The sequence below is a fragment of the Microcaecilia unicolor genome, chromosome 7 (genome assembly GCF_901765095.1).
Source record: "Microcaecilia unicolor chromosome 7, aMicUni1.1, whole genome shotgun sequence".
In the NCBI taxonomy this organism is placed as follows: Eukaryota; Metazoa; Chordata; class Amphibia; order Gymnophiona; family Siphonopidae; genus Microcaecilia; species Microcaecilia unicolor.
The window spans coordinates 48,190,024-48,211,394 of NC_044037.1; the positions used below are offsets into that span (position 1 = coordinate 48,190,024).

General features: G+C 42.2%; 1 protein-coding gene across 2 annotated transcripts in view; it reads right to left on the reverse strand.

Annotated features, from left to right (window-relative positions):
- Window positions 1–21,371, reverse strand: part of WDR44 (WD repeat domain 44) — a 113,662-nt gene that overhangs the window by 10,054 nt on the left and 82,237 nt on the right. For both annotated transcript variants that reach the window (XM_030208978.1, XM_030208977.1), the window contains 7 exons: window positions 20,359–20,497; window positions 20,147–20,211; window positions 14,998–15,114; window positions 8,182–8,304; window positions 7,585–7,776; window positions 5,715–5,816; window positions 3,869–3,984 (listed from right to left, as the gene is read on the reverse strand). In XM_030208978.1, coding sequence (XP_030064838.1) covers window positions 3,869–3,984; window positions 5,715–5,816; window positions 7,585–7,776; window positions 8,182–8,304; window positions 14,998–15,114; window positions 20,147–20,211; window positions 20,359–20,497 — 854 coding nt within the window. The remainder of the gene's footprint in view (window positions 1–3,868; window positions 3,985–5,714; window positions 5,817–7,584; window positions 7,777–8,181; window positions 8,305–14,997; window positions 15,115–20,146; window positions 20,212–20,358; window positions 20,498–21,371) is intronic.

The window sequence follows — 21,371 nt, forward strand, 5'->3', positions numbered from 1 at the left end:
CACCACGTCAAACATTGGCGCTGCTCCCGCAGTAAACCCGCTGACGTTAGGGTTTGTGGAGCATTGGGGAGGAATGGGAAGCCCTGTCCAGCATGCATTTCCATGCTTGCAGGACCTCCAACCTCCCCCCCCCCCCCCCCCAGAAGCACTGCAAGCCCCCACACCCCTCCTTGGGAACAATGACATGGGGAGCTGGAGGTCCGCCAGACCTCCAGCCCCGACATCCAGGCCTGATGGCTGAACATCCGGTAAATCTCCAGCCCCCCTACCCCCCCAACAGCCAAAATAGAAGCCTTGGTGGCCCAAGTGGGCTGTCACCTCAACCCCCATGATCCATGGTGGTCTAGTGGAGCCCTCCCCCCATACCTTTTGATGGAGGAGGGAGTAGCATGCTCCCTCCTCGTCCAGCGCTGCCTTCAAAATGGCGGCACGCTGATTGGGGCTTCCCTACCATATATAAGGGAGAACACTGACTGAGAATTGTACATGAACACTGCAGTTCCCAGTCAGCCAGTATCTTCACTAATAAGGATGAAAGAAAAAAAAAAACCACACATTCCTTTGCGATATGTCCTATCACCTCATACTGTTCTTCTGCATTTTACTTTTGTCCAAGAATAAACTAAGACATTATCCTTTTTTTTTTTTTTTTTTTAAACTTATAAGTGCTTGAATAACCCAAGTAATAGTCTGAAAGAAACAACTGTAACAGAACAAGCAAGCAAAACGCCATATTGAAAAGGTCCCAATGATCTCCCAAACAGGAATTTCCATGTTCATGTCTGTCTTCTTCTAGATACCAGGCAAGTTCTTGACTGGTCTGGAGGGCCTAAAGGAAAGAAAATGAATAGGCAAGACCTAATTTCTTTTTCCTTTGCAGCCATACAGACTGGTCAAGACGCTTGGGAAGTACCAAAAATGTAACCTTAAGGGTGGGACCCCCTGAGACCGGGCAGCATCCTGCTGTTGCCTATCAATTCTGTAATGCTTCACAAATAAATGCAAAGAGGACCACACCCCTGCTCTATAAATATCTTGCAGTGGAATCAAACTCTTCTCCATCCACAAGATGCCATGCCCCTCATGGAGTGAGCCTTGAGGACACACAGCATCAAGCAAGCTTTAAGGAGACCGACTAAGGCAATTGCTTCCTTGATCCATCTAGCAATGGAGGCTTTAGATGCTGCCGCTCCTTGTTAGGGCAACCAAACGGCACAACTAAATAATCTGACCTGCGAAACCCCTCTGTTCTCCAGCAGCACTTGCCTAAATTCCAGATGAGCCACCTGACACTGTTCCTTATTACTAGACACGTTTCCCAACACAGGGAAAGGGGATAGACTGATTCATACAAAAATCCGAAACCACTTGGGGCACAAAAGAAGTAACAGGCTTGCAAGGTAACCTTTCCTCTGGAAAATACCAAGAATGGCTCTTGAATGACAAGACCTGCAACAAGAGATTCTACGCATCAAGGATATTGCAACCAAAAAGACTGCCTTCAGTATCAATTCTTTCAGTGTAGAAGAGGCCAGAGGATCAAACGGAGAGGCCACCAAAACCAGGTTTGGGCACCATGGAGGAAACAAAGGACACAATGGAGGCTGCTCTGGCAAGGATGCCAAGGACTTAACCCAGACCGTGCCGCAGAAACAGGCTAAGGTCGCCACCTGCACTTTCAGGGAGGCCAACACTACACCTCTATCCAAACTATCCTGGAGAAATTTGAAAATCTTCACCACCGATGCACAGAAAGGCTGATAACCTCTACTCTGACACTATGCCTGAAAGATATGCCAGATCCTCACATAAGCTACGGATGTAGAACATTTACATGATTTTAACACGGGAAGAGTACGCCTTCTTCTTTAGATGCGCCCTCTCAAGAGCCATGCTGTAAGCAAGGATGGGTCTGGCATCACCACTGGTTCCTGCTGCAGAAAACTGATTATCCCCTGCAGATGTAGCAGGCTGTCCACCACTACGTGCATCAGATCCCATATCAATGCCTGCGGGGCCAAACCAGTGCTATTGGAATCACCAGGCCAAGATGCGACTATGCACTGTATGGTCTGACCCATTAACAACTATGGATGAAACACAAACAGGGTGTAATTTGGCCATGGAAGAATCAGCACACTGATGCCTTCCAACCACGCTTCCGTCCGGTGACTAAAGGAACTTGTGCACTGGCTGCTGTTGCCATCAAGTCCAGCTCTGGATGACCCTAACGATGAATCACCGTCTCAAAGACCTCCTGAGCCAGGAACCATTCTCTGGGATCCAACATGTGTCCTTTTAAAATGTCTGCCTATGCGTCGTCCATGCCAGCTACATGGGCTGCAGAGAGATCTGAAAGTGAGCCTCTGCCCATTCTAAGAGGCTGAAGGCTTCCACTGCCACAACAACTGAAATACACCATGGTTGTGGCATTGTTGGTGAGCACCCTTACAGCCTTGCCTTGGAGAATTCGCTGAAAGGCCACTAGAGAGAGGAATTGCCCTGGTCTGCAGTTGATTGATCGACCACTGTGTGTCCTCCATTGACCAACCCCCTTGGGCCACCTGGCCGAGGCAGTTGGCTCCCCAGCCACCGAGACTGGAATCTGTACTGACTAAAGTCCATATCAAAGTGGACCCCCAGGTATTCAAGGGACTGCAAAGGAGAGAGATGACTCTTGGTGAGATTGACTAACCAGCCCTGATGCTCAAGAAACTGCACCTCCCAAGCTGTGTTCCATTCACTCTCCTGGCAAGACTTTGCCCTGATCAGCCAATCATCCAGACAGAGATACACTAGAATAACCTTCTTGCGCAGAGCTGCTGCTACGATCACCATTATTTTGGAAAAGGCCTGAGCAGCTGTTGCATGATGGAACAGCAGCGCACAAAACTGAAAATGCTGTACCAAGACAGCAAAACGTAGGAACCACTGATGAGCCAGGCAAATGGAATATACAGGCACGCTTCCGTAAGATTCATAGACATGAGAAACTTTCTGTTCCGGACTGCTACAAAGCTAGGATACTTTACCTGTAGCAGGTGTTGTCCAAGGACAGCAGTTGTTGATGGTGGTGGCGGCGGCAATGGCGGGGGGGGGGGGGGGGGGGGGGGGGCTAAAATGTGCCCCCTCTCCTCGGGCTCTGGACCCCCCTCCTGCCGAAATCTGGCTACGCCCCTGATTCACATAATGTACATTTAACAGTTTTAGAAGCAAGGGATGCCATCGAGTTGATTTGGAAGATGAGTAAAAATGAAGTCAGCACAACCACTAAAGCTCAAAAGTAGAATTTCCATCATCACTATGAGTTTTGGGCTTTGACCCAACAGTTTTCTCCTGTTCCTTAGAGCTTCTAGTATAACTGGAACCAGGGCTAGGCCCGAAATCTTACATTATGAACCTTCATGTATAACTATCTGAGGATTTATCTCCTATTTTTCATCCCCTTTCAACTCACTTAGCCCTGTCATTTTAGCAGCAGTCTTCAAGTAGACGCTCTCCAATATGGGCACTAAATCTCACCACTAGGTGTCAGCACTGTGCAATGACCAACTTCCTGCTCCAGGCTGTGAATGCCATTTCTACAGCACCTCCATCCCCAATCATCCAGGAGAGCAGAAATCCTGAGGAAATAATGTTACCCAGGCATCTCCAAAGTGTACTGAATTGTCATGGACCCACTGGAATACCTGTAGTGTAAATTTTAAAATGGCAAGAAAACAGTCCAAACAAAATACTCATTACAACAGTAGTGCAGTTTAAAATGTGGTAAAATCCCTCAAAGCCATTCATCATGATCAAATACTTTATGAAACCAGATTGAAATCAAACTATTACTGTGTGCATATTACTGCTGTTATGATCTTACCTAAAGCTTGCTTTGATTTGGCTGCTGCTGTTAACATAACCTTTGTATTTCATAGACAAAGACAAATCCCTTAAGTCATAAAGCCTTATTCTAGAATCATTAGATGTCACCAGTATCTATAAGAAAATTAAATTAATGAAAAAAGTATGTTAACACAAAAACAGTTACTATATGAACAGTAATCCATACAGGGGAACAGAAACTGCATGTACCTTTTACATGTGGAATTTGCATCAATTTTCAAGGTGAAAGTATATGAGCACTTCTGGTTTGAAATTTGCTGTGCATACAAAAGTATGTAGTCACCTTTTCTCTGAGTAGAATTTTACTCAAAAAAAGTACATGCATAGGTCTGAAAATGTAATCTACAGAATGTACCTCATCTCCTATGACTTACACACATCCCAGGAATGCCTCTTCACAATGGGGCTAAAAGTACAGGATTGACACAAGATTTTTGGGCAGCTAGTTAAATGTGGACAAAATGCATTTTATCTATGTAAAGCTCCTTTGATAAATGGAGGTGGTGGAAATGAAAACGGTAACGGAATTCAAACACGCGTGGGATAAGCATAAAGGAATCCTGTGCAGAAGGAATGGATCCTCAGGAGCTTAGTCAAGATCAGGAGGCGGGGATAGTGCTGGGCAGACTTATACGGTCTGTGCCCTGAGGAGCACAGGTACAAATCAAAGTAGGGTGTACACGGGGGGGGGGGGGGGGTAGCGCATGTGAGTTGTCTTGTTGGGCAGACTGGATGGACCGTGCAGGTCTTTTTCTGCCGTCATCTACTATGTTACGTATGTCTTCTCCGAGTGCCTTAATAAACAGTCATTTATAAAATGAGTTATGGTTGCTCAGTAGTAACTTTAGCTAAAAAGCAAGTTTAAGGAACAAAAGATGTAGTAAATAGATATCTGGGTCTTTTAGACATTGTGTGTTAATTTTCCTGGAAGTCAATTTTCAGCTAAAATTGTACATCACAACTCAAGGATGTCAACTGCACTAAAGAAAAGCACTTTTGAATATATGCATTTGAATTGGAAATACAAAGCATTTATCCTGGTATTCATCATAAATACCCAAAACTAGAGAGAACCTATGAGTCTGAATAAAATACTCTTCATATTGAACCTTTAAGTTCTACTCGATTTAGTATTTTAAATGATAAAGTCTTCTTCTGTTCTTAAAGCCAGGTCAGCTATTTTTGAAGTATGAAAAGGAAACAAACATATAAAAAATGGACCAGAAACAGCACTCTCCTTGCACAGTTTTTCCTTTTCAAATTCTGTCCAGTGCACGCAATTCAGGTGCAAAGTATAAGCAGGAAAGTACATATGAAGATTCCAAAATGAAATCTGTGTGCGCATTCACTCCCAACATTACTGCTTTTTTTGTCTGGGTAAATAAACCACACGTTGTGAAACCATGCACATATTTTTACCTTCATATACTGGGGGAGGGGGGGGGAAGGGTAAGAAACAAACACTTGCCACTTATTTACGTGGCTAAAATATGGCTTATTTCCCCCTGAGGGGGTAATCTTATTAAGATTTATCCATGGATATACACTCAGTGTAAAAGTAGATGCCATCATTCAGTACGCATACTTTTTCTATAGGTACACAGGGGCATAGCTTAGGCAGAGTTATGATGTAGGTCAGCTTTTTTTTTTTTTTTTAAATATGCATGCATATACATACATTTACTCTTCCTTCAGAGAAGGTATAAATTTGTGTGAGAACATATGGGCACTACTAAAGGTCACTGTACAAGCCTATATTTAAAAGGCACACACCTTTATAAAATAGGCAACTCATGTGTATAGACTGCTCAAGAATATAGTACCTTATTTTCTCCAGGTAAAGGTTCAATGCCAGTGATTTTCCTTCCAACTTTGTTTCGTCCTCTGGTCGAACGTACATGTATCTGAGTGTGGTATTTCAAATGCTTAAGAAAAAAAAATGTACCTTAATATATGTAATAGCTGTATTGCTAATGGTTACATTTCAACAACAGTGATGCACATTTAAAAAACATTATCTGAAAAATTATCTGACATGTGTATCAAACAACAACATATGTTGACTGTCAAACAGATCAGAATTTAAGTAGAAAAGAAAATACAGTGTAAATATGAATTTTGGCCCAGTGTCCACATAAGGCAAGAGTTAATTTGTAAGCCAGAAATAAGACAAAAAGTAGACAACTAAAAAAAGAGAGCTGATCTTACTCAAGGCCACAGAATGCATAAGAAAGAAATGGTGTATCTGGAAAACAGTATTTTGATAAGATAGTAGCCTGCTTTAATCATAGATATTCCTTAGTCTGTAAAACAAATTTGCACATAGTTTGATTAATGTTGAACACAGCACTGCAGCGCCATGCAATGTATGTATACTGCATTTACTGACTTCCACTGGCCAGCATCTTAATTGGAATTAACAGAGAATTTCAGCTAGCAATGATATGTTTAAATTTTTTTCATTCTGACAACAAGAACAAAGTGTACTGTGACAAAACAGTGTGTTTGTAAGCATGTAAACTGTATACATATTTCTTGAAGTGTATTCTTCTAGTTTGGCCAGCAGATGGTGCACGTTTTAAGTTTAAAGCTGTTACAGAGAAATGACTGTCTGTTCCTTCTTTAGTTTAACACAAAGAGGAAGTAACCTGCAATGATGTGGCCAGCTACTTTTTAAAAAATGTTATTCTAGGATCTGAATGGCCCAGGAGCTCAAATTCTGCCAAGGTGTACCGGCTTTTTCCCCCCAGTCTCAGTTGGGAAGTAGAGAGAGAAAGACCTCTTTACTGAGACCCTGTAAGCAGATATATCCTGTAACCTGAGAGCAGCTATATTTCCTGTACTTCCCAGGCACCATCCGGGTAGTGATAAAATGTTTAGATAGTTTTATTCAGCTACCTGTTATTTTCCATCTGTTTTTATGACAATAAACCTTTTTAGTTTATAGACTCTGCTTGTCTGGACTAAGAATCCTGGTGGTTTGTGTGTTGGGTCTGTGAGTATCTTCTGGGAACTGTGGAACCACTGACAGGTGGCCCCAGAAACCTAGAAATCACCGGGGATAACTTGAGAGCGGGAGACTCGCCCAGAGGCGGTTGGGACCCAGTCGGTGGGAAGAAGGTACTAGTGCAGAGCACATGCCCAAATGCAGGTGGACCTGAGCTGCACTGGGAATAGACCCTTTAACTGGCCGCAGGGTTATCCCTATGCGAGTAACTAGGCGTTTCATGACATGTACCAAGTAAAATCAGTTTTGGTACAGCCTGGAAACTCAGTAACCATGCTATGCGCAACAATAAAGAGGAAAATCTGTTCTATATCTGTATAAGGTCTTTGGTTCCCCAGGTTGGCTGGGGATGCTAAAGAGACAAATGTTCAGTCTTTTTATTTTTGGTGGAGGGAGAGATGAAGAGAAATAGTATGTCATTGTGCAATGGCAACAGACAGTAGCCAAAATTTAGAGTCCATAATCACAGGGTTCTGGAAGGAGACCTGGCATGTGGTTCACTACTGAGGGCTCTCACTGCAATGGATTAAAGTAAGTTGTAAGGGGATGGATACAAAATAAAGGGAAATTCCATGGACAGTTGTGCATAAAGCTTCATGCTGCCAGAATCCCATCCCTGAAAGCTCAAAACAGCATGAGGAAACTGTGGGCTCAAAAAAGGAACACATGCTTTTAAAGTATTTCACCTCTGTATCATAGAAGATGCACCTGCCGTCATAGGTACCAATCACTGCATATTTGCCATTCTGACAGAAGTTTGCTGCTGTGATTAATTTAGTTTGTCCATCTACTTCATTCCATAAAGCCACTTTTTTATCAGGGATATTCCATAACCTAAGTTTGCCATCTAGGGACCCACTCAAAAAATACCGGTCATCCTGTAGGGACAAAAAAAACCAAACTTGAGCCACAATGCCAGGTTTTCTACACAAAGCACCTTGCTTCCTATTTTCATTGCACTCATTATCTGTGAGAACCATATACTGAGAACAGAATATTTTAGAAGCATAACTTAAATGAATATAAAATAGTCTTTTACCATGGGTACATGCAGAAAAAAAATCTGATCCATGCAATAGTAAAAAAATAGGTAGAAGTTGTACACTACACACTAGCTACTCTCCTTCAATCCTTTGCAAATGGACATTAAATTACAGTTTGTGCTCCTAAATATTTCAAGACTACTCTTTTCTGCTAGTTGTCTAAAGAAATGCTTACTTTAGACTAAAGTTCAAACTAAAATTCACTGAAAAAAACCCCAAAGATATGAACAAGCCACTTACTCTTGGATGAAAGGCTATTGCAGTGACAAAGTCTATATGCTGAAAGCAACAGAGACATTCTCTCCTGGATATGTGCCATAATCGGACTGTCTTGTCCATAGAAGAGGACAGCAAAAAGTAATTCTGAAGAGCAAAATGAAATTGTTATTTGAGGTGAACTCTATTCCACATTCTTTGAAACTACTGAATTTACTACTCCATAAACATAAACAAGATATAACAGTTAATTATACTGGATTCACACACTAAATTCTGTATTCCAATACTAATTTCTTAAATTACTTGTGACATGGGAGCCCTTTATTTAAAAATACAACACTCTGAATAAATACATGTCATGAAACGCCTAGTCACTGCCTGGGGCTAACCCTGCGGCCACCTGGAGGGTCTTTCCCCAGCACAGTTCAGGTTCGCCTGCACCTGCCACTTGTGCTCTACACTAGCACCCTCCTCCTACTAACTGGGTCACAACTGCGTCTAGGCAAGTCTCCCACTCTCAAATTATTCCCAGTGATTTCTAGGTTACTGGAGGCCACACTCCCAGAGGTCCCAAAGTTCCCAGAAAGCACCCACAGACCCAAACCACCAGGATTCTTAAGTCGGTCCACACAAACAGAGCAAATAAACAATTATGTTTATTTTCATAAAAGAAAAGTGAACTATAAAACAGATGGGTGCACACAATAACAGGTAACTGAAATAGGATTAATTATAATTTAAACATTTTATCACTACCTGAATAGTGCCTGGAAAGTACAGGAAATATAGCTGCTTGCCAGTTACAGAATATAACTGATCACAGGGTCTGAGCAGAGACATCTTTCTCCCTCTACTTCCAAACTAAGACTAATTATCTCACAGGCAGGAAAAAGAAAACGAACTGTCACTTCTAGTACTGTTTTAATGAAAACAATCGCCATCTGCTGGCCAACAAGGAGAAACATGCATCAACAAAACAATACAGTTCCTACACAGAAACCAACTGTTTTGCCAAAATACACATATGCAAAACCACTACTACTACTATTTAGCATTTCTATAGCGCTACAAGGCATACGCAGCGCTGCACAAACATAGAAGACAGTCCCTGCTCAAAGAGCTTACCAAATGCAAAACAAATAAAAAGGGTAATCTGCAAGATCCAAAGTAGTGAGACCAAAGAGCAGATCAGAAGAAAAGTCCTTTAAGTATATTTATTCAACAGAACAATTAAAATAGACAGTAGCCAGACACAGCCCGAGTCACAAAACCACCATCATAGCCTGCTTCAAGAGCTGCTACTGCTGTAGGCTAGGCATGTTTATTTTTTGTGCCATTTTAATTTTACCATGTGCTATTACCCTTAGCACATATTAACATGAAACAGTGTGTGCTAGAGAGAAACAAAAATGGCCAAAATGGGGGCGAGGGAAGGGGGACTCTGAAAAACTTATTTTTCTCCCTGCACATCCTTATTCAAGGCCACAGTAAGGAAATGGCTGCAGTGGGAGCGGTGGTGTAAAGCAAAGGAACCGTGTAAAAAAAAAAATAAAAAAAACAATAAAAGCATAGGAAAGCCCACAAAAGCGATGATACTTACCTGTAGCAGGTATTCTCCGAGGACAGCAGGCTGATTGTTCTCACAGATGGGTTGACGTCCACGTCAGCACAGGAAACGGCAATTTTGCAAGCAAAAATAAAAGAGTTTTTGCCCAGAGTCTTTTGCGCGTGAATCACGCACACTGCGCATGTGCGGACGACTTCCCGCCTGTTGCGCGAGCGTGCCCCTTAGTTAAGTCAAAAAGTAAAAGGAAACCAGTTACAACTCCAAAAGGGAGGTGGGCAGGTTGGTGAGAACAATCAGCCTGCTGTTCTTGGAGAATACCTGCTACAGGTAAGTATCTTCGCTTTCTCCGAGGACAAACAGGCTGCTTGTTTTCACAGATGGAATATCCCTAGCATCCAGGCTCACTCAAAATAATAAACATTGGTCAATTTGGCCTCGCAATGGCGAGGATGTAACATAGATTGACCTGAAACAATAAAACAGCTAACAGAGTGCAGCCTGGAAAAGAAGAAAAAACAGCCTGGGGGGGGGGGGGGGGGGGGGGGGGTGGAGTTGGATTCCAAACCCCGAACAGATTCTGCAGCACTGACTGCCCAAACCGACTGTCGCGTCAGGAAGCTGCTGAAGGCAGTAGTGAGATGTGAATGTGTGGACTGATGACCACGTTGCAGCTTTGCAAATCTCTTCAATAGAGGCTGACTTTAAGTGAGCCACTGACGCAGACATGGCTCTAACATTGTGAGCCGTGACACGGCCCTCTAAAGACAGCCCAGCTTGGGCATAAGTGAAGGAAATGCAGTCTGGTAGCCAATTGGAGATTGTGTGTTTCCGATGGTGACTCCCCTCCTGTTGGGATCAAAAGAGACAAACAACAACTACTACTACTTATTATTTCTAAAGCACTACTAGACATATGCAGTGCTGTACACTTGAAGAGACAGTCCCTGCTCGACAGAGCTTACAATCTAATTAGGACAAACAGGACAAACAAGAGATAAGGGAATATTAAAGTGAGAATGATAAAATAAGGATTCTGAACAAGTGAATAAGGGTTAGGAGTTAAAAGCAGAATCAAAAAGGTGGGCTTTTAGCTTAGATTTGAAGACGGCCAGAGATGGAGCTTGACGTACTGGCTCAGGAAGTCTATTCCAGGCACATGGTACAGCAAGATAAAAGGAATAGAGTCTGGAGTTAGCAGTGGAGTAGAAGGGTGCAGATAAGAGAGATTTATCCAGTGAACAGAGTTCCTGGGGAGGAATGTAGGGAGAGATGAGAGTAGAGAGGTACTGAGGAGCTGCAGAGTGAATGCACTTATAGGTCAATAAGAGGAGTTTGAACTGTATGCGGAAATGGATAGGAAGCCAGGGAACTGACTTGAGGAGAGGGCTAATAAGAGCATAACGACACTGGCGGAATATTAGTCGTGCAGCAGAATTTTGAACAGATTGAAGAGGAGAGAGATGGCTAAGTGGGAGACCTGTGAGAAGCAAGTTGAAATAGTCTAAGCGAGAGGTAGTAGCAGAAGACGCCCGGGCGGGAGAGAGAATCCATAGCATCATTATGTTTCTTGATCTGTGATCTGGTCAACTAGATCCTCTATTTTCTCACCAAAAAGGTTATCCCCCGGCAAGGAACATCCGCCATCCGCTGCTGGACCGAATGATCCAGGTCAGAGATGCGCAGCCATGAGAGTCTGCGCATCACTATACCTTGAGCAGTGATCCTGGATGCTACATCAAAAGTGTCGAATGCACCCCGGCCAGGAACTTTCGACACGCCTTCTGCTGCCTGACCACCTGGCGAAAAGGCATGGCCTGCTCCAGAGCGAGTGCGTCAACCAAGCTGGACAGTTGCCTTACTGAGTTCCGCAAGTGGATGCTCCTGAAAAGCTGGTATGACTGGATCCTGGTGGTGAGCACAGCGGACTGATAAGTCTTCCTCCCATAAGAATCCAAGGTCCTAGCTTCTCTGCCTGGGGGTGCCGAGGCATAGTCTCTAGTACTCTTGGCTCTTTTGAGGGCGAAGTCCACCACCATGGAATTGTGAGGTAGCTGAGACTTCATCAATCCAGGTTCACCATGGATCAGATACTGGGATTCAGCTTTTTTCGGGATCAAGGGGTTAGATAGAGGGAACGACCAGTTTCGCATAAGGACTTCCTTCAGTATGTTATGCAAAGGAGCTGTTACAGCCTCTCTAGGTGGAGAAGGATAATCCAGGACCTCGAGCATCTCAGCCCTGGGTTCATCCCTCAACCTCCATAGGGAAAGGAATAGCCGTAGCCATTTCCCGGACAAAGGTGGTAAAGGACAGAAAAGGACAGACTCTCCAGTGGAGATAAGTCTCCTTTCTGGTGGAGGGGAAGGTTCAGAGGGAATCCCATAGGGCTCATCAGAAGAAAAGTACCTGGGATCTTCCTCGTCCTTCTACGAACGCTCCTCTTCAGTATCGGACAAGACTTCTCTCAGGGCAGTGCGAGACTGAGCCTGCCTAGACGCTGAGGAACGACGTCCTCGATGGCAATGTTGAGATGTCGATGCCCACCTGGACTGCGATGAAACTTCCTCCACCAATGCTGAAGGGGAGTCGAACTGGGTGGCAGCCGACGCCGATGCTGCAGGTGGCACTAAGGACGGGGACCTCACCACAGGAGAAGGGTAGACGCCGCTGCAGCAGACGGCATGGAAGGCACAAGCACCCCCCGACACCGAAGCAGACTGACGCAGCAATCCTTCCAGAAGCTCTGGAAGCAGGGCCCTGATGCAGGGTTCATCGAGAGCCGCCGGACAAGGCTGCGGGGTCGGAGGAGCAGCTGGTGGCAGAATCTATTGAGGCTCGGGTGCAGTTATTGGGCTGCTAGAAGACCGACACATTGGCACCTCCTGTACAGAGGGGGGAGCCGATTCCCTCGATGTCCCGGAGCTCCCGGCACCATGTGTCGAAGGAGATCAATGACGGTGCTTCTTTGCCTTCGCTTGACGCCCGTCATCGAGACTCCTCGGTACTGAGGACGTGGAATCTTCACACCTCCTCGGGGCCGGGTCCAATGCAGGTCGGTCTTGGGGGGCCTGCATAACAGGAGGCCTCGAGACAGGTGGAGACCCACTCGATGCCTCATTGCTCCCAGCGAGGTTTAGTCTCTCAGCAGCCATTACCTCTGCTCCTGACGTTGATGCTCCTGTCGATGTTGACGCCGCCGACCTCGGTACCAATGTCAAAGGACCGGACCAAGCCCCAAGCAGCTTTTCACGTTGGGCTTCTTGAGAAGCTTGCGTCCGTTTCTTCATACGAAGACACAGACTACAAAGCGGCTGGGCTATGGTCGGGCCCAAGGCACTGGATACACCAGGCGTGGGTATCGGTACCTGAGATGGTCCAGTTGCACCAAGTACAACGTTTGAAGCCGCTGGGGGTCTTCGATGACATGGAAGGAAAAACGGCTTCGGCAAAATCAAACAACGCGATTGTGCCAAAAAAGGAACAAAAAGGGAGAAAACCAGACCGTGAAGCCTAAAGGCCAGCCGCGTCGAAAAGTAAACTTAAAATAGGGAAAAAATACTAAAAGTAACTACTAGAATATATATATATATTTTTTTTTAAGAAAGTGACAATAAAAAAATAGTCGTCAGACTCTGTTCCTGGGCCAAGAACGAGCAGAGCAGAGCAGAAAACATCCTGTCACCTCGTCGCGGACAGAAAAAGAACTGAGGGGCACGCTCGCGCAACGGGCGGGAAGTCATCCGCGCATGTGTGGTGTGCGTGATTCACGCACCAAAAGACTGGGCAAAAACTCTTATTTTTGCTTGCAAAATTGCCGTTTCCTGGACCGACGCGGATGTCGACCCATCTGTGAGAACAAGAAGCCTGCTTGTCCTTGGAGAATATTTTTTCCCAGCTTCTATTAGTTCTTGGACACCTAGAGGTCCTTTTACTAAGCTGCAGTAAGCATTAACATGTGCTTATCACAGGTTAAAATCCTCTACCACGGGGTGCACTCAGGCATCCCATGTGTTAAAAAAATAAAAAATATAGACATGCAAAAATGGTTATATGCTCAGTACCACTGTTCATTTGATTCTATCAATAAAAAAGGGTTTCCTTGCAATAAACACAAAGAAAGAAGCATCATGCAACAGGTGATTAAGGACGGACTACAGTTTATACAGCTAGATAATTACAGTTGAAAGTTATTAAAAGGAATGTGTTTAAAGTGTTGAACTTAAATAGAGGAGTGGGGTGGGGATAAAATGTTAAATGTTTGATGACGGAATATATCATTTTGTCCTTACTGAGTATTTTTTCCCTATTTGAATCTCTGTGTATTCAACTGTGGATGTGCTTGCCTTTATACTGTCAATAAAAAAACGCTGAAATTAAAAGGGGGAAAAATTATATATATTTTTAGCGCTGGGGCCGTTTTGGGGGGGAGCAGAGAGTAGACATTCACAGCGCAAATCGGTTAGCAATGCTGCATCACCATGTGTTAACCAATTACCACATGGTTAGCATGGGAGCCCTTATCGCATAGTAAATAGGTGTTGGTAAGGGCTCCTGCACTAATGGCCACATGCTAACTGGGAAATTAGCGTGTGGCCATTAATTGAAGAAATTGAAAATGCGCCTATTTTACAGTTGCGCTAAAAGTGGCCTCAGAATGTGGGAAAGCCCTATGCTACTGATACCGCAACACCACTTTTAAGTGCAGCTTAGTAGAGTCCCCTAGTTTTTGAAAAAGTTTCTTCACCTTATGGTAGATTTTTGCTGCTGCAATTTTTTTTTTTAATTTTCCTCTCTCTCCTTTCCTCCATAGTCTGTCTCAAAATTTTTTAAAATTCCTCTACCTTTGCCAAGGCACCAGCTGTTAAACCTAATGAAACCCAACCATATCCAGCAGAAACAAAGGAATTAAATTTTGATTGCAACAGGGATTTTCCACCCCTTGTTTTCAACAAAAACTTGAGTAGGAATTTTGAGGACCTTACCATGAGCCATTCATTTTTCTGGAAACATGACTAAGTCTGCTGTGAAATTGAAGAAGATTGTAGGGCAATGTATCTCAATAGGCAATTTCTATTTATTTTTTTAAATATAATTTTCTAAAGCAAGGAATCCCAGCAATATGTACTTGAAATGTTGTTGGCAAAAGATTCACTCACATTGTCCTATAATATATCAAACTTGGAATACAAAGAATCAAAATGTTGGTTCTAGCAAAGGAATGGTGAGAAGAAAAAGTATTTGAAATATAAAAATCACACAACATTCCTTACTTTGGACCATGACAAGTCAAGAAGATCAGCTGTATGTCCTTTATACTTGCAAAATGGCACCTGCCGGAATGGTAAATTTTTATCATCTGGGTCCGTTTCATCAGTTCCACTATAAACCTGTACAAAATGCAAACCACACATAAAATATTGCACAACCATCAGAACAGAGCACAAAAAAAGGATAATTTTATAATAAGTTACTTATGCTGGGAGTCCAAGTAGGCACCTATTTCAAGGTTATACTATAAAGACAAATAGATAAAAATAACCTTACAAAATCTGTCATAGCTAAAACACAGCCATGTACATTCACACCTGCTCCTGAGCAGGTGTAAATGTCTTTTTGTGTTCCTTATCTTTGAAGGTTAAAAAAAAAAAAAAAAAAGCTTTCAACTTTTTACAGCAGCCTAACTTAAAATTTTTACTATACTCAAATATTTTAGGAAAGTCAGAACCATGAATATAAAAGCAAAATTCACCATGCTTCTTGTATATTCAAAAATCAGTTTGAAGGAAATATTCAAAATGGAAGTACAAAAGGTGGTAGTGTATGAAGCGAGACCTACCATTCAAAGAACCACAAAACCCTGACGAGATTTAAAATAAAGCAGAGAATATACAGAAGCAGCTCATTCTCAAAACAGAAAAGCATCTCAAAAACAGCATAAACTGAGATTTGGGCATTTTTTTTGGAGAAAAACATCCAAATCACAATTTTCTCTGCAGTGTGTCCAAATGACAAGGGGGGCGTGCTCCCAAAACCTGGATGTTTTTCTGTCATAATGGAACAACACACAAACGCCCAGGGCTAAAAGTTAGACGTTTTGGTCTAGACCTGTTTCAATCATGCCTAAGTCACAAAATAGTGCCCTAAATGACAAGATGACCACTGGAGGGATTAAGGCATTACCCTCCCCTCACTCCCCCAATGGTCACTGACCCCTTTCTATCTCCCCCACCCCCCCCAAAGATGTGAAAGAAACAGTAAGAAGGTCCCTGGAGTACCCTAGTGGCTGGTGCGGTAGACTATAGAGAAGGTGACCCATGCTTATATCCCACTCTGATACACATGTGGAAAGTGAGTCCTCCAAAACCCACCAAAATCCTATTGCACCCACATATAGGAGACACCTTCAGGCACAAGGGCTACTGTAGTGGTGTACAATTGGGTACAGTAGGTTTTTGGTGGGTTTTCTCACCATATAAGGGGGTAATGGTGAGATATGTACTTGGGACCATTTAGAAGCATAGAAATATGATGGCAGATAAAGGCCATATGACCCATCCAGTCTGCCCATCCTCTGTAACCCCCAATTCTACCTGTTCCTAAGCGATCCCACATGCTTATCCAATGCCTTTTTAAATTATGGAACAGTCCTCGACTCCACCACCTCCACCGGGAGGCCATTTCACGCCTCCACCACCCTTTCTGTGAAATAATACTTCCTTAGGTTACTCCTAAGCCTATTCCCTCTTAACTTTGTCATATGCCCCCTCATTCCAGAGCTCTCCTTCATTTGGAAAAGGCTCTCTTCCTGTACATAAATGCCCTTGAGATATTTAAACGTTTCTACCACGTCTCCTCTCTCCCTCCTCTCTTCCAGCATATACATGTTATGAGAAGTCCACTGCAGTGCCCCCTAGGGTGTCCCACTGCTCTGCTAGTATGTCTATGTGGCCAGTCTACTAAGAATGGTGGCCTCCCATACATCCCAATGGCTTGGTTTTTGTGTTTTTTCTTTCCTTGGATTTTTTTTTTAATGCTCCTAAAAGACAGATACCCTGAGCACGAACATGTCTAGCAAATAGAAATTTTCAAAACAAAAAGTTGGACATTCTTCTGGTTTGAAAAATGTCAATGCTCATTACTGGATTTTGGATTTAGATGTTATATTGAAAATGCCCCTCACAGTGTAATAAAAAGGATGGGAAAACATTTTTCCGACGTTAGACTTTACATAAAACATCCCTTCCACCTGTCGTTTTTGCTTGAAATAAAAACTATGAAGTACAAGAGACATTCACCCCTGTTTACTAAGCTGTGCTAGTGGCTGCCACGTGGCAATGCCAATACAGACCAAAGAACTAAAAAAAACAAACAAAAAAAACCACCTTTGACGCACCGTAAATGGTGTGCAGTGGGGTGCAGGCACTACTGCTGGGCTCTTGCAGTAGCACAGCGATAGTGCCAAATTGGCATATGGCAAGACCACAATGGGCTTGCCATACCTTTGTAAAAGGGTCCCTTAATGAGCTTCGGCTCCTACTGGAACTATAAGACTCCTTCCCTTTTTTCTAGCTTTAGCCCGGTGATTGCCAATGGCCTTCTTTTGGCTTGGTAGCTTCTACTTTCAAATTAATATTTCTATAAGGGTTATTACAATTTGTGCCTTAGGGCTGATTGCTTCTAGTATATATTGTTTTGCTTGTATAAATTATTCTCCTTGTGTTTACATGCTTTTATGTTCATAGTGTTTTATAAGTAGTGCTGATTTAGTTTATGATCTATTTAGGGTCTCTATTATGTATGTGTCACACATTTGTTGCTGCATTTTGATGTTGTGTTTTGGTGTAATTTATGACGTGCATTAGCAAAGCAGGATTCTCATAAGGTCAGTCAATTTACACCCCTTTTTCTTATAAGTCCTCAAATTCACAGATTGTAATATTGGCACATAAGTAGTAAGACTATGAGCATACTGTCTTATTGTTATAGACTTTTCCATTTTAGACTTTTACATTCACACATCGTAATATCAACACACTGTGTAGAACGATTATGGATACATAGTTTTATTAATTATATGTATGATATGCTATAATCTACATATTTATTGTCTATATGTATGATATGGCATATTTTTAATACTTATTTTTATATATATTTGGGTTGTATTTAAGTTATTAATTATATTTTATATTATATATTCAACCGTTTTATTAATTTGAGCTATTCTACACATGATGATGTTTACATTGTGCTTTGTTTTAGCACTCTCTCTTTTTTGTGTTGTACAAGTATGTATGTATTATTTTTGATCCTTTTTTCATATTTGATTGTGATCCCTGTTTTTATGTAGATTGTGATTCCTGGTGCAGGCATGGTGGCACCAAAGCACAGATCTATGTCGAGACCCTTGATCACCTGTTCCCATACAATCCTGATACAGTTGATATCTGCCAATAAGACTTTTTATATATTTAAGTGTGTTACTTGTATCCTACTGGAAGAGCATGGGGCTCATTTTCGAAAGAGAAAAACATCCAAAAAGTGTCAAAGCATAATTTGGACGAATTTCTTCTCAAAACATCCAAATTTATATTTTCAAAACCTATTTTGCAGACATTTATATACGCAATTGGTCTGCAGTGCATTCAAATCAAAGGAGATGGAAATAACAAGAGCACATCAATAATAGATAAACATAAATTTTTATTCGTTGAATAACAAACTCAGTATATCACTCGACACTGGCCGCGTTTCACTCAAAAGGGCTGCGTCAGAGGCTATACTGTGGACTTGATTGGCAAAAAATACAAAGTGGTATATGGGCTAATCGTCAGTATAAAATGTCAGATGACAAGTGTCAACCACAGCGTTCTAAATAAACCAGAACAAATGCTATTCAAAAGGTGCAATCCATCTTCCAGGTCCATAGAAGAGTGTCCAAATGCTCCTCACGATCGCTGGAGGAGCATTTGGACATGCTGCTATTGTGTCCTTTTGGACGAAACATGGTCAGTGTCGGGTGATATACTGAGTTTGCTATGCAACGAATAACAGTTTATGTGTATCTATTATTGATCTGCTCTTGTTATTTCCATCTTGGAGTTTGCAGATCATCTGCCTTGTTGTTTTTTGGGACCTTCAAATCACAGGAGGGCAAGTCGAGGGTGGGCTTAGGGCACTCCTTACACTTGGACATTTTTTACAACCAAAATGAAAACGTCTAGGGCTGAAACCTCAATGTTTTGGTCTAGACCTGTTTTTAAAATGAATAAGGTACAAAAAGATGCCCTAAATGACCAGATGACCACTGAGAGGAATCAGGAATGACCCCCCCCCTTACTCCCCCCAATGGTCACTGACCTCCCCTCATACCCCCCACAGATGTGATTAAAAACATTATTTACCAGCCTCCATGACAGCTTCAGATGTTATAGCCAGGTCTATTAGAGCAGGAAGCAGGTCCCTGGAGTAGTGTAGTGGTCAATGGAGTGCATTATAGAGAGGAGGACCCCAGGCCCATATCCCACTCTGTTACACTTGTGGTGGAAAGTGTGAGCCCTCCCCCACTCCCCCAAAATCTACTGTACCCACGTATAGGTTACCCCTTCACCCATAAAGGCTATTGTAGTGGTGTACAGTTGGGTACAGTAAGTTTTTGAGGGCTCAGAATAAAATATAAGGGTGTAACAGCTAGATGTGTACCTAGGAGCTTTTATATGAAGACCACTGCAGTGCCCCCTAGGGTGCCCCACTGCTCTGTTGGAATGTCTGTGTGGTCAGTCTACTAAGAATGCTTGCTCCTCTTACATCCCAATGGCATGATTTTCTATGTTTTTCATTTGGACATTTTTTTTTTTTTTCCCGAAAATGGCACAAACAGATAAACACACAGAGCATGTCAACATCTTGAATGTGGCCATTTTTGAAAGAAAAAAAAAAAAAGAAATAAAAGAAACGTTTTGCTGTTTCAAAAATGGCCACATTCCCTATTTGGATTTGGGAGTGCAAAACGTTCAAAGTCCAACTTAGACATATCAAAAATGCCCCTCTCCATTTGTCCATTCCTACTTTTTTCTGCTTAGGGTGTATGGCCACAGCTAAATATAGGAAATTTTGCATTGATTAAATTCCCTCTCTTCCAACCTCCCCTCCAAAAAACAAAACAAAACTCTCTGCACCAAGTCCATCCATATGCAGCATTTAAAAAAATAAAAAATACATGAGTATGCCTAAAGCAAAATAAAAATAAGCTGCCTCTTGTATTACAGTCAGGTAGCAGTAATTTGTATCAGTGCTTTACTGTCAGCAATAATTTACAGCTGCAGGATGCATTAATGTAATAATTCAACATGCAACTAATTATTTACAATAAATATGACATTATACACATTCAGGTTGCAATTCAACATACATACATACCCCTGCATCAGTATCAGATTTGGAAGAATTCAGACTTTCCTGAGATGGTGAGGGAGACACACGTCCTTAAACAAAACCACAAAATAGAAAGAAAAAAAAACGTATTTACAGAGGTTTGAAAAATATGTTTTAATAAAAGATCAAAATCACAATAAAAGAGCAAAGTTTTGACTTGCCATTAACAAGCAATGTTGTAGAAGAACTAAAATTACCTTCACTATTGTATTTGATTCTCATGTTGTTGAAATAATCAAAAGCATTCTTTAAGACCCATATTCTCACTACATTGTCCTGTCCTGCTGATGCGAGTAGTCGGCCACAGTGGGAAAATTTCATAGTCCACACAGCACCCTATAAGAACAAAATGATTAAAAAAAAAAAGCAAAACAAGACACATACTTCCCTGCAAGAAGCACATCAGAACTACCATTACTGGCAAGCAAAGAAGAAGTGGTCTTATTTACTGAATACAATTTTACAGATACCATAGGTTAATGGCCAAAATTAATGCACAGTAACTGGAAAGACTCCTGCCATTCAATTAATGCAGATAGTTTCTTAGTTTCTTTATTGCAGGTTATCTGAATGGCAAATAATGCAAAGAGCCACACCAGGTGAAATTAATTGCACTGCTATAGTTAGCAGTTAATATGCAAAGGAGGGGAATGGACAGGGAATATGCCTTGCAGGTAACATGGAAAATCAGCACATGCTAACTGCCATGTTAATAGCTAATATGCCTTAGTAAATAGGTCTCCAAAAGTTTTACACATGGCCACTGGCCTATTCTAGAAGAAACAGAACTGAAAAGATTGCACTAATATATTCAAAATTGTTTCTCGACTCCTTAGTCTGATTTGAAGCTTGAAATTTTAGATAACAAGATATCCAAATTGCTAACCTGCACCAGTTTTAAATCACCAATTTATCCCACACTACAGGTGGTGTGTAGACTTATCCAAAGTGCATAGAAAAAAAACAGAGTTAAACAGTAGCATTCATGAAACTAGCCAGATTATAGTTTAAAACTAGTGAAGTAAGTTTCTGCTTTAGTTACTCTCTCCTCAGCTCTCGTGAGCATTCAATCCCATTATTAACCTCACAATTTCTGTGGAAAGGGTCAGCAATAACAATATTTTCTGGCCAGTGTACCAAACACACACATTTATTTATAAGAGGACTGCATGCTGAACCAACAGATTGGGAGGGGGAAGGGGGTGCTTAT